The following is a 13,541-nucleotide window of genomic DNA, read 5'->3' on the forward strand; positions in this document are numbered from 1 at the left end:
AACCCCTAATTCCTGAAAAGCAACCAGCTCAGTTTAAACCATGTTGCTCTCCTCCTCAGGCTGTATTTCTGACTATTTGATGAGCAGCTACAGAGAACTGCTTTCAAGCAAAGCTTCCTGCAGTGACCACAAGCACTTGTGAAGCAGGCAGGCGGCACTTAACCTGTCCCACAGTTTTAGCTAGAAGTATATTGGGGAGGAGAATTAATCACAGACAAAATCCCACAAAATTCCTCACGCAATCCGTCAAAGTGGTTTAAATGTGCAGACACTCTCCATTCAGATATGAGTTATACATCTCAGCTTCTGGAGTTCTCTAAGACAGCCAAGGGATATTTATCTCCTGATGATGTGAGAAGTGAAACACCAGCATCGAGGCTGTATTAAAACCATCATCACAAAACAGAGGCACATTCATAAATCATAGTCATTAGCATCTGACTCTAATGATTAAACTTAAAATCAGGCACATGGCGGTGTGCAAAAAGGTTAACACTTGAATAAATGATTCAGTAGTTCCCGGTTATTTCTAGCCAGTGCATCATTTATGCAGCACTCAACGTCTGAATATTTCTACTTTGGATGCTCTATAGTCAAGCACATTTATTTCTGAGCCATGAAACAAATCAAGCAAGGCTGATTTAAAAGGAACTTTTATGGCTAGAATTTTATGTTCTCAGATTGATGTATCATACAAAATGCACCCAGAACTGTTCTGTGCTGGTGACAGACACTGTTGAGTGGGGATGAGCAACTGTAGACTTCAGTTTCTGTCATAGGATGTCATTGCTGTGGATAACTCACCAGACTGCAGAGAAAATGTTCACTCATTTCCTAAAATACGGAATGTGTTCTGATCTACGTCATCTGAGACGTTTTCATTCCAGGATGGACACTCCTAGACTACCCGTGGGATACAGCAAATGCTAAGACCATATCGGATTTCCACAAGCTGAATTAGCAGAAAATGAAGATAAAATGCCTTTCTATATCCGAACATGATGATGTTTTAATTGCTTTAGCATTTGGCATGTCTAATGTATACAGTCCTTGACGTTCATACAATAACAAAGGAGAGCTGCCTGAGATCTTTATTGTATTTCCTAGCATCCCCTTTCTTTCTCATGTTTCTCCCACCCCCACTCTGGTCCTTCCTTTTGCTCTCCTCCCATCTCTTCATCCGTCTATTCTCTGCAGAGTTAGGGTGCATGTAAAAATGCCTCCTCTCTGTGTGGATGGCCTAGGCTGCTGTTCCCTAGCTGTGATGTACAGACCACCATCGCTGTGACAACTGATGTCGATGCCCCCGGGTGAAACAAAGGTTTATACATTACACAAGCAGTTTAACTGCTTTCTAAACATATTGCCAAGACAGTGGGAGCCGGCAGGCAGCACGGCGTTTTAGATTTGGGTGAACTGGATTAGAAGTAAGCATTGATTGTGAGCTGGTTTTATTTGTCTCCCGTGCACTGCAAACAACCTTGTAACTCAGGAAAGAATTCCTCGTAGCACTTACACTGCTCTCCCCAGCTTCCCAAGATGACATGCACAAATCTCTTGACCAAAGTGGCATAAGAGTCTTGCGCACAGATAACTGCACAATCGTCTTGTTCTAACCTTTAAAGAGAACTACATAGAGAAGCGTTTTATAATCCTTTTCTGTGCAATCTGCAATGGAGAAAAGAAAGAGACTGGGAAGAGATTACCCAGAAGAAATAAAGAGACTCTTTTTGGGGTTCCAGTTGAAACACAATAAAGAACATAATTAACCTCACAATTCTTTGTGTTTTTCATTTGACTGCAGGGAGGAGATGAAAGGGGCCTGCTAAGCCTTGCATTCCATCCCAATTACAAGAAAAATGGAAAGCTGTATGTGTCTTACACCACCAACCAAGAGCGGTGGGCTATCGGGCCTCATGACCACATTCTTAGGGTTGTGGAATACACAGTGTCCAGGTATCACTAACTAACGTTCATGGAAGTCTACAAACTCTGCCATGATGTTTTCTCTTCTTCATCTTTTCACAAACTATTTAGAAATGATCGCCATAAATTGGTAGTAATTAAAGCAGAATCTTCTCATGGCTTAAAACACATGTATGTGTATGCATCTCTGTGTGTGTGTGTGTGTGTGTGTGTGTGTGTGTGTGTGTGTCTATAAGGGAAAATAATGTAAAATAATGTCTTTGACACTTTTACTCAATTATTTTTAACTTCAATGACGTTCCTAAAATGTAGAGATTAATGTAATTTTCCAGTAATTCTGATTAGCTCTGTTTCAAATGCGGTTCTTTCTGTATACTGCTTCCTCCCCAGTGGATTCACATTATGCCTGAAAACTCATGGTGCTTTTCCCCTCCATCTTGCAGGAAAAATCCCCATCAAGTTGACGTGAGAACAGCCAGGGTGTTTCTGGAAGTTGCCGAACTCCACCGAAAGCATCTTGGAGGGCAGCTGCTCTTTGGTCCTGATGGTTTTTTGTACATCATCCTTGGGGATGGTATGATCACGCTGGATGACATGGAGGAGATGGATGGGTTAAGGTAACAGGCTGCTTACCGACAAGCACTCTTAGACATTAACATGCTTTCAGTGCCTGGACATGCGGTCTGAATCAGCAACTGGAAACCAGAGCTGATGATTGAACACGTGGTTATCTTATGCTGAAGGGTTGCTTTGCTTTGTCCTAAAAGAGTTATTGCTTCAGATGCTGCCCCATGACACACAGCAACGGGGAGGGCACCTCTTCCTCTGGGCCCAGCAGCTGGGTAGTAGACTCTTCCTGACCCCCATACATCCATGCTGCTGCTCCACCCTCTGCCTAATGTGATGTCTAGGGGACATAAAACACAAGACTGGCAAAGATGAAAGAGGACAGATTTTTTAAAAAGCAAGGAGCAAACCATGCCACATCCTTGGCCACCCTCCATCTGCACCCAAACTACCCCTGGTCTCATTTCTTGCCTTATGGAATATGGAACTTAAGTAATTCCGTGTCAAAAGAGGGGACAGTTTCTTTCCTTCAGGCAGCTTTACCCCATGTATGCAGCTGGAACACACAAGCCGGATATGAAGTACTCACTCCCCTCCAATTTCTCAGTGATTTCACAGGCTCTGTGCTGAGGCTAGATGTGGACACCGACATGTGCAATGTGCCTTATTCCATACCACGGAGCAACCCCCACTTCAACAGCACCAACCAGCCCCCAGAAGTGTTTGCCCACGGGCTCCATGATCCAGGCAGGTGAGGACATCTGCCTATCTCATCCCTATTTTCACACACACACACACACACACACACACACACACACACACAAAAAGACAGAATTTGAGGTCTAGGAAGAGCAATGGGATGTTTGCCCACCACATAGCAAGGGGTGTTTGCCCTCTGTACTTGTAGAATCACAGTGGGACTAACTGAGCATAGTGGGACTAACTGAGCAGGTCTCTAGCCTACTTCCTAGCGCTCCTCTGTGACGAAGATTTAAAAAAGGTTAGACAAGGAAAACACGGGTTCTTAAAGAAGACTGGGGAACTGCTATTAGAGGTCATTGGCTTTCTTCCTTTAAACACCTCTAAATTTTATTTTCCTGTTATTAGTCTGTTTTATACTGCTTTAACAGGATACCACATACAGGTAATTCATTACAATAGATGGTTTGGGGCTCACAGTTCTGGATGCTGGGCAATCCGAGGCCACCTGCCAGCACTTGCTCAGCATCTGCTGGGAGCCTTCTGGCTTCCTCATCTCGGTGGAAGATGGGAGCAAAAGAGAGGGAGGGAGGGAGAAAAGTTGCCAAACTCATCCTCCTATGGGGAGCTCACTCCTAGGATAACCAGCCCCTCTCTCCCGATCACAGCACCAATCTGCTGGTGAGAGCAGTGTTCTCGTGATCCATCAGCCCCTAAAGGTCCCATCTGCCCCACGGGCTGCAGCGGGGACAGGGTGCTGGGATGTGAGCTTTGCAGGGTATATTCAGACAATGCCACCTGTGTTAAAGAGGGGCGGTAGCGAGCGTGCTCCCCGGGCTCTGTCGGGACTATAGAAAGAGTCGTAGATGCAGTACAGAGCGGTGTCTCGTGCCTCACACCGGGGCAGTTCGTACTGCCATGGTTTCACTTCATACTAGATGGTGTCGTGTTAATTTGCAAGGAATTGAGGTAAATGTTAATGTCTTTCATGCTTTAAAAAGTTAGAAATACTAAAGGAATCCATGTTGGCAGTTTTCTGCTTATACTATAATGAACCATAAAGAACAGAAAACTAAGAAGTCTGTAGAATGCAGGGTTTCAGCCACACTTTAAAAATTCTATGAACTGTAACAGAAATTCTCTGATGAAAATCTGGTCTATCATTCGACTAAGGGGTATGTGGCCACATTCATTCATTTACTACATTAGTTAGTATTGCTATTTAATGTTTATTAAGTGTTCACTATGTGCAAGGTGAATATTTCTCAAACTTTTTATTTTTATAATCCCTTGTGCCCTTCATCTTCCCTCCATCAAAGCCCAAGTCCACAGTTCATTTCCTTTCTGGCAATCCCCACAGATCTTAAAATCTGTTCAGCAGGGAATACTTAAGGTGGGGTCAGGATGTGGAGGAAACTGTCACATTCCATTCCTATAGCTCAGGACGCACAGACACCACAAAGCAGCACTTTGAAGTGAGGGGGCCTGAGTCACGATCCTCCCACCAGAACATTCTTGCAGCCTTCCTGGGGGTCCCAGGCTCAGTGTGAAAACACAGGATGAGGCGCTTTCCAGACCCTACGCATGGCAAGATGCCTGTGTGGAGCACTGCTTCCTCTGGCAGCCGAAGGCTAAAGAGAACGCCTGTGGATTCTGCTCCCCTTGCAGAGAATCTCAGACAGAGAAAGATCTCGTAGAGAAAAAAGAAACTAAAACCATTATTGGCTAAAAGTAAAGCTGGCCATCATTAAGCACCTCGCTGCAGGGAGCTAGACTAGGTACTCCTCTTGGTCGTGCTCTGAGGTAGCTGCTCATGCAGCACCTTTCTAACTTTTTTATGTGTGTGTGTGTGGTGTGTATGCACACCCACACTTATACATGTAGAGGGTAGAGCCCAGGAGGATGTCTTCCTCTACCGTCTGCCTTCCTCCTGTCCTTTATTTTTAAAGACAGATGTGTTACTGAACCGGAGGCTCGATATTTCAGTGAGCCTGGCTGGTCAGCAGCTCTGTCTTTTCTAATACCCCCACACACACCTGACTCATGTCTGACTTTCATGAGGGTGATGGGGAATCAAACTCAGGTCCTCCTGCCTGCACAGCGTGTATTCTTACCCACTGGCTCATTTTCCCATCCAACATCTTTTTTTAATTTTAAGAATAAGGAATAGGTTCACAGTAATGTGACCACAGGTACAAGGACCAGTGCTAAGCCCTGTGCCCACATTAACATAGTAAACTGCCCCTCGCCCCCATCATCATTCCCAGTAGAATGACTTTCAGTGAACAACTAAGGAGACAGAGTTGGCACATCAGTTCCCAAGAGTCCCTGATTGACAGTGGCAGCCACTGTGGGTGCTGCCCACTCTGTGCTGCTTTTAGGCAAATGGATGGAGACAGGTACCCACCATCATAGTCTCACCTGACTAGTTCATATCTGGCTGAAGGTCAGGGAATGGAGTGGAGCTCACAGCCCCCAGCTGCTCACCTCAGCGGAAGCTGGCCTCTGCTTCCACACATGAGATGCTTCTTACTGGAAAGAAGTCAAACTTCTTTTGTCATAAATTCTCCATCTTCAGAAAGAGGTACTAGAAAAAATCCTTTCATCTGTGGGGACTAAAGTTCCTCATGAAGTCATAGCATGCCTGCATCTCCATGCCTGCCCGACACTGTGCTGTGGAATCACTGTTAGGACCGTGGTTCTGTCTGTGGAACAGTCCAGCTCCTGCTTCTTTATCAGGAGTGGGCTGGTGGAGCTCTCAGGGGTTGTTCTGTTTTATTTTAATAATTGCTAAATGGCTCTCTATCTCTGAAGCCCCTCCTCTCCATTTTTTAACGTTTTTTCATTTATTTAAAGCCAAGTTTGATTTATAAGTAGTGTATTTTGTTCACCCAAACAGCAATTTTCAATGGAAGGTTTTTGCCTCCAGGGGACATTTGACAATGTCTAGAGACATTTTTGGATTTCACAATTGGGATGAGAGGGGCTAAGAGCAGGGCAACACTACTGTCATCAGGGTCAAGGTCAAGGAGATTGCTAAAAATCATAAATCACAGAATGGTACCCCCTCACCTCTTATTCACTTAAGCATGTCGGGAATACTGTGACCTCTTAGACCTAGACCAGGTAAGAGGAATGTAATGACCCTTGACCCCTGTGGCGCTCCACCAATGGTTAGAACTACAGGGATATTCTGGTCTCCACATTAGGTATGGAGGACATGAAGACAGAGTGGAGGCAAAAGACCTCCACACTCCACACGTGCACAGGCCAGCTGTGTTTTGTTTTATTTTGCTATAGCTCCCTGAGTATTAGAATGTAACCATTCAGGGACTGGTAAGATGGCTCAGTGGGTAAAGGCATTTGCCAGCAAACATAACACCTGAGTTCAATCCTCGAAACAGAAGAGGGAGAAGAAAGCCAACTTCCACAGATTGTCCTCTGACCTCCACACAATATACACCATGGTGCACCTCAAGCGCGCGTGCATACACATGGTAGATGAATGCATGTACTATTTTTTAAGTTAGCATCCCATGTAGGGAACGCCGCACTGGTTCTGAGGCTAACACATTACATACATTGTGTGGCACAGATGGGTTGACGGTAGCACTGATTCATATTTCCAAAGCCTGCCAATGTGTCATGCATGAGGTAATCCTTACCGATAGGCTAAACAAAGGTTTTTAAGACGATGAGAACATTCCCATTAGAAGACAGATAGCCAGAAAAATTAAGAAACACACTCCTGAGGTCATTAGCTTCAGCAGGGTAAACAAACACATCAAATGTTTCCTTCAGTTGGTTCAAGAACATCGGAACTAAATTGCTCACAGGCTTCTCGCCAGCCCACAGAGCCTTCCTTTCTCTGTCAAGAAGAGACCCTGGCAGGCATTAATGAGTATCTGTCTCCTTTATTGTGTAGATGTGCCGTGGATCGACATCCCACTGATATAAACATCAATTTAACAATACTTTGCTCAGATTCCAATGGGAAAAACAGATCATCGGCCAGAATCCTACAGATAATAAAAGGGAAGGATTATGGTGAGTCAAGCCTACGGTAGATGGTTTAAGTGAAGATTGGTTTTAGTATATTAATTGGAGAAAAAGGGAGCTTGCATAATGAGCTTTGAAAAGGCATAAAAACAGTGGCCTTTGTCATGCCAGTGAGTAAATTGCTCCATTTTTAAAGGTTCAAGGACTCCTCCAAACCCTGAGGATTCCTCTGCTTAATTGCCTTTCCTAGGGATTGCATGGTTCCCTGTGTTCAAATGGTTTAATGGTCTCAAAAGTCGGTGGCTTGTATTTTGCTCATCTGAGACTCAAAGTGAGGATCTTCTTCTCTTTACTCACTCTTATATGGGGGAACTTGTCTTAACATCTTACATGCAGAGAAATAAGCTTAAAGGTAAGAAATGGCTGAACACTCGACATGTAAGTCTCAGCAATTAGGAAAATAATGTTTCTAATAAAAATAATTTTAAAATGGGTTTCTTTTAGAGAAAACAAAGTAATTGACTTGTAAAAACAAGTCATGGGAATAAAATGTTTAAACATTATTTTTAATAACATGATTACTGAGTATTCACAGAGAACTTAAAAACATAAAGTTGGATAATGAAGTCCAAAACACTCAGTTATTTTCAATGCTCTAGTGCATACTCCTTCTGAAGGCCATAATATATTAAGCATTATTATGACTTAGGGAGTGCAGTAGATTGAGATTATTAAATTGATTGCTCCTTCTACTTACTCATTCAACAGAGCGATTTTAGCACTAAGAATGGGCAGCTGTGTTAGTTCATGCAGTGGTCGGTTGTTTTACTTTGCTTTTTTTCTAGATATTTCTCTCTCTCTTTCTCTCTCTTTCTCTCTCCCTCCCTCCCTCCCTCCCTTCCTCCCTCCCCCCTCTCTTCCTCTGTGTGTATGTGTATATGCACAAAAAGCCATACTAAAGAATAATGTTGTTTGGGGGAAAAAAATCTAACAGACCACTAATTCAATGGATTTTGGCTATATCAGGAGATTAAACTATATTTTACTAATCACATTAACTTCCAGACAAAACCAGTTAAAGTATTAACAGCCTTATAGTTGCATATTTTCAAACACATCCATGGCTCCCACGGCTCCCACTGTGAACACACTCACAGAACCACTGTAGGTGACGGCCACTGTAATCGGCCACATTATGCAGAGGGGAACACTGAGGTACAGAAAGGTTAATTGACAAACAAAATTGAACAGCAAAGGATGGATTTGAAGTGCAGCAGCCTAACCCCAGTATTCAATCTTAGTCATTCAATCACGCCTTCTGTCCGGGTGTGGGATATTTAAAACTTGACTTTTCCAAGCTTTGCTTTATCGTGATCATGTGAGAAGAGTAGGGCCTTTAAAATGACTGTGTTACCACAAAAGTGCTTACCTAAGGTACCGTCTGTTGATTGTTACTTATTTGACATTAAATGCATGAGAAGGAATCCTCAGGTGAATTTGCCACATGTAATTCAAAGGAACTCCTGAAGCCCATTTGTTAACCTTAAAACTCTATAAACAAAACCATTACCGTGCCTTAAGCTGAGATAACGCAACTGAGTGAGTGTTTCTAAGAATAAGTAAATGTGGGCTTAAAGAACTTTTATTTTTCATTAGAGTGTGAACTTTCAAAACTTTTTAAACATATTAAATGATTTGATAGGTCTGTTTGATTTGCTAAACGTAAGTAGAACCATTTTTACAGATTGTTCAAAACTCAAGTTTTAAAGTATTTTGGCTTTATAGTAAATAACAATGATTTCAAAATACCTGGATTTAAATTGTGTTGGAATCTTGGTGCATCCTGACAGATAACAACAGCAAGCTCCTGAAGGGCATTTTGATTTCTTTAAACTTATATTTTGGTGCTACTTTAAGCGAGTTTCATTATTCTCATGCGTGTATCTGAAAAGGATCCATGTCTTGCCTTTTGAAACACAACTCGGAATTAAATTGTTGTGACACTCATTAATTGGTCTGTATCACTTTTGCTTCTGAAAATGATTTATTTGCTCTAATGTTTAGTTTTTTGTTGTTTTGTTTTGTTTTGTTTCAGAGAGTGAGCCGTCACTTTTAGAATTCAAGCCATTCAGTAATGGTCCTTTGGTTGGCGGATTTGTTTACAGAGGGTGCCAGTCTGAAAGATTGTATGGAAGCTATGTGTTTGGAGATCGTAATGGGTATGTTTCCCAATGCCAGTTTCTTGTATTGGTTGGCACACTACCAAAACCTATTCAAGTGGATGTCCCCCACAAGTCACACCTTGGACACGCAAATGTTATTACTTCCTTGTGTTACACCACATCTGGAAGCTTAACTGAAGAGACGCTTCTAAAAAGATTCTTCAGTAGGAACAGTCACTTCTATGGGATGACGTTTAAAGGCAAAGAAGTCTTTGCGTTTATTTCGACTGTTCCCTTTATCCTCAACCTCATTCCAAAACGTGTTTTACGGGAGTAGTAAAAGCTGTCTTAGAATTACCCCAGAAGACTAAGAATTTTGGTAGTGCCAAACTCCCAGGACTGTGTGCAAGCGGAGTGTAATCCACCTACATTAATAGCTACTACAAAATAAAAACTCAGCCTACATTTTCAAGGTCTCATGGTGGGTTTCATCAGAAGGAGCTGATGAAACCCATGCTGCTGGCACTCATGTCTGCGTTCTGCAGGAGATGGGGACAGACTGTACCTACCCTGTGCTCCACCCGCCCATCTCACAGTTTTAGCGGCACAGTTTGCAGCTGAGACCTGCCTGCATGGGCAGTACCCTCTCTTGGGGAGAGGAGAGGAGGGGCTTTCTCTTCCTTGGACTTTTCAGAGCCCTCTCCAGACCCCATCTTACCTTTAGGTCCTTTATCCTCATCTGGCCTTTACAGTGCTCTCATACAGGACAGAGCACATTCCTTTTCCCTTGAGAAGTGATGTCTTCTGTGTGATAGTTCCTTGTTGCGATTTCTATTTTAAAACATTTTAGAGTGCCCAGTAAGCCAAGGTGTATTCACTGTAGGTCTGTGGTGTGTTTTGTTACAGGAATTTCTTAACCCTCCAGCAAAGTCCAGTGACCAAGCAGTGGCAAGAAAAGCCACTCTGTCTGGGCAGCAGTGGTTCCTGCCGAGGCTACTTTATAGGCCACATCTTGGGATTTGGAGAAGACGAATTAGGTACCATATCTATTACACCATTAAGTTCTAATTTCACTCATTGCTTGGAAAACTTTGTTCTGCCCTATAGAATAGCAGTCTCTTCTTCCATTTGTTGGAAATGTACCCACAGCAAAGGTGACCTTCCTAGAATCTGAAGATGGTACAGTTAGGTTTTCTTTCTCAGAAACCTTCCCCAAGGATCTTTATACCTGGCTTATATTTTGGAAATATTAAAGTAATAAAGCAGGAAAAACAGGCAGAAACAAGAAAAAAATCGGTCCCAAATGGAGAACCTTTTCATATTGATATTTTTCACTCTGTGCTATGATGGTCCTTTTGTTTTCTGTGTAAAAACTGTTTACACTTGCCCATGCTCCTTTAGTATATTTTAGAAGGGTGGAATCTGAACCTAATTTACTCTCTTTGTTGTTTACTTATTTATTTTGCCCATTGGAGAATAAAATTGGTGCAAGATAATCTGGGGGCTAGCGATCCTTGCCAATAGAACAGAGATTATCACACCGAACATCGGTGCAACCATATTTTTGGCCTGTTTCTCAATGTCCGGAGCCTATGTGTGTTGAAGGCCTCCTCATCACCTTGTTGTGGTGCTATTGGGAGGGGGCGCCACCTGGAGCAGGTGAGCCTCACGGAGAGGAAATTGGTGCTCTTTAAAAGACGTTTTTTAGATTATTTTATTATTTCATACGTATGGTGTTTTGCCTGCATGTGTGTGTACACCATGTACACAGTCAGTGTCTGAGGAGGTCAGAAGAGGGTGTCAGATCCTCCAGGACTAGAGTCATACGTGGTCATGAGCTACCATATGGGTGCTGGAAATTGAACCTAGGTACTCTACAAGAGCACAAGCGCCCTTCACCTCAGAGCCTTCTCTCCAGCCCCCCAACTGGTGTTCTTGAAGGGAGAGTTAGAACCTTGTTTTTCTCTGTATCTTTGCTCCCTGGCTGCTGTGAGGGCAAGAAGTGTTCTTTACCATACACCACTGCAGTGATGTCTCCCAAGTAACAGAGACAGGCTAACACATATTGCAATCCCTAAAACCAGGAGCTAAAATAAAACTTTCCTCCATTGGAAAAAAATACATATGGAGCCTAATGAGCAGAAGGGAGTTGGAATTGGAGTATGATTAATTGGAAAGTGAAACTGTGTACTCTGCACCATTTTAAATTACAGAGTGTAGCTTTTGTGGTATTTTACTTAACTACACCCTAACAAACCATGAGGACTATGATCCTTCAGCCTCAGAAATGAGTTTTAAGGCATAAAAGAAAAGAATGTTTCTTTCCTAAGTCAGAATATTCTCCCTATAATGAAAGTCCAGGCTGCTTTTTTTTTGTACATTGAATGGGGGAAATCAACAGAAATAGTTACATGCCATTCACTTAGGTTAATAAGGGACTCAGGCAACTCTTCCCAAAATGCATAGGAAGTACTTGAGAAACACGGAGATATAATAATTAGGAAAGAGATTTGTCTGCTCTTGTTCCAGAGTGAAAGCATCCCCCTCCCCAGATGGGGTTTCTCTGTGTGTCCTTGGCTGTCCTAGATCTCGCTCTGTAGACTAGGCTGGCCTCAAACCCACAGAGATCCACCTATCTCTGCCTCCAGAGTGCTGGGATCAAAGGTGTGTGTCACCACCACCCAACATCCACAGTGAAAACATTTTATATCTGAGTTTTTTCCCTTTGATGTGCTTCTACCCCACCCAAGAGAATCAGAAAGATATTCGTCTCTTGTTCATATGCTCTGTAGAATAATTTAAATGTCATTGGCAGACTCTAATTTTGAGAATAACTAGGGCTATGGGTGGGCATCGGAGGCAGAGTGCTTGGCTAGAACACTCAAGGCTCTGAGTTTGCTTCTAGGCATCCCAAGAAAAGAGAGAGGAGAGTCAGTAGAAGGAACGAGAAGAGAGCGGCGCGGGCGGGGCGGGGAAGGAAGGAGGGATGAAGGGAGGGGCTTATCCAGGCAGCTTCATGAGAAGGCAGGAAAATTCCACTTGACTTAACTTATGCCATTTCACTTTTGAAAAGAATCACTGGGTAAGAATAAGCCCACAGAACAAAGACAGAGACAGGATCCCAGGGAGGAGGCTGTTGGCTATGACCCAGGTGAGGAGCAATGTCCTCCTGAACAGGAACAGTCTGGGGACAGGGAAGAGGTGACTCGAGGTGTGCATAAAGGAGGACTTGGAAGATCCTGTTACAGCTTCTAAGCACAGGGTCTTCCTACTTGGCTGTGATGGATGCTCTGAATCTACTCTATTGTTTCTCTTTTCAACAGGAGAAGTGTACATTTTATCAAGCAGTAAGAGCATGACCCAGACGCATAATGGAAAACTGTACAAGATCATAGACCCCAAAAGGTAAAATTTCACTTTCTTTCTGAGTCCACTCAATGTCCATCCTCCAGTTACTTTAGTTATAGAAGAGACACAGTTTGCAATTGGCTGGAGTGAGCATCCCGCCCTTCCCATGACAGAGGGCTACACTTGACCTTGAAGGACTTGAAAAGTTCATTCATATCGTTCTTGTCCTGGACTTGTGGAATCAATGCTCACAGTTCAAAGTCAGGAGGGGACCCCAACATGTAGGACAGTAGCTTCAGCGCTCATGTTAGAAAAGGAATAAAACCTTTAGTTTTGAGAAAATGATAAATGTTCTAGCAGAATCAATCTTCTTAGTATGATTTTTGTTAGATAAGCAAGGCAAGTTATTTTAACAGTTCAACAAATGAGCCTCATTTCAAAACTATCTGACAGTTCACAGTGTTCATAAAGATTGTTTGATCAAGCTAATGAACTCTAAAGGGGTGTTTTGTTATTTGCTTCAGCAATGGGAAGGTTTGGAGGGGTTTGTCCCTTAAAGAGCATATTTGATGGCTTAGTAGATAAAATGTTGTCTGGAAAGCATAAGAGCAAGAGTCCACATCCCCAGAACCCACACAAATGTGGAGTGGACATGGTGGCTACATACAATCCAACACCCAGAGACAAGGCATCCCCAGCAGACTGTCTGGCTAGCCCAGCCAAATGAGTGAGCTCCTGTTTCAGCCAGAGACCCTGTCTCAGGAAATGAAATAGAAAATGATCTAGAAAGATACTCAGTGTTAACATCTGGCCTCCACACACACATACATACATACACAG

At 43.0% G+C, this 13,541-nt stretch overlaps 1 protein-coding gene across 2 annotated transcripts in view; it reads left to right on the forward strand.

The window, feature by feature from the left end:
• Positions 1–13,541, forward strand: part of Hhip (hedgehog interacting protein) — a 92,518-nt gene that overhangs the window by 58,336 nt on the left and 20,641 nt on the right. For both annotated transcript variants that reach the window (XM_076571940.1, XM_006971733.4), the window contains exons 5-11: positions 1,805–1,956; positions 2,370–2,543; positions 3,101–3,244; positions 7,118–7,239; positions 9,287–9,410; positions 10,260–10,390; positions 12,677–12,758. In XM_076571940.1, the coding sequence (XP_076428055.1) occupies positions 1,805–1,956; positions 2,370–2,543; positions 3,101–3,244; positions 7,118–7,239; positions 9,287–9,410; positions 10,260–10,390; positions 12,677–12,758 (929 nt within the window). The remainder of the gene's footprint in view (positions 1–1,804; positions 1,957–2,369; positions 2,544–3,100; positions 3,245–7,117; positions 7,240–9,286; positions 9,411–10,259; positions 10,391–12,676; positions 12,759–13,541) is intronic.

The sequence above is a fragment of the Peromyscus maniculatus genome, chromosome 5, assembly GCF_049852395.1.
Source record: "Peromyscus maniculatus bairdii isolate BWxNUB_F1_BW_parent chromosome 5, HU_Pman_BW_mat_3.1, whole genome shotgun sequence".
NCBI lineage: Eukaryota > Metazoa > Chordata > Mammalia > Rodentia > Cricetidae > Peromyscus > Peromyscus maniculatus.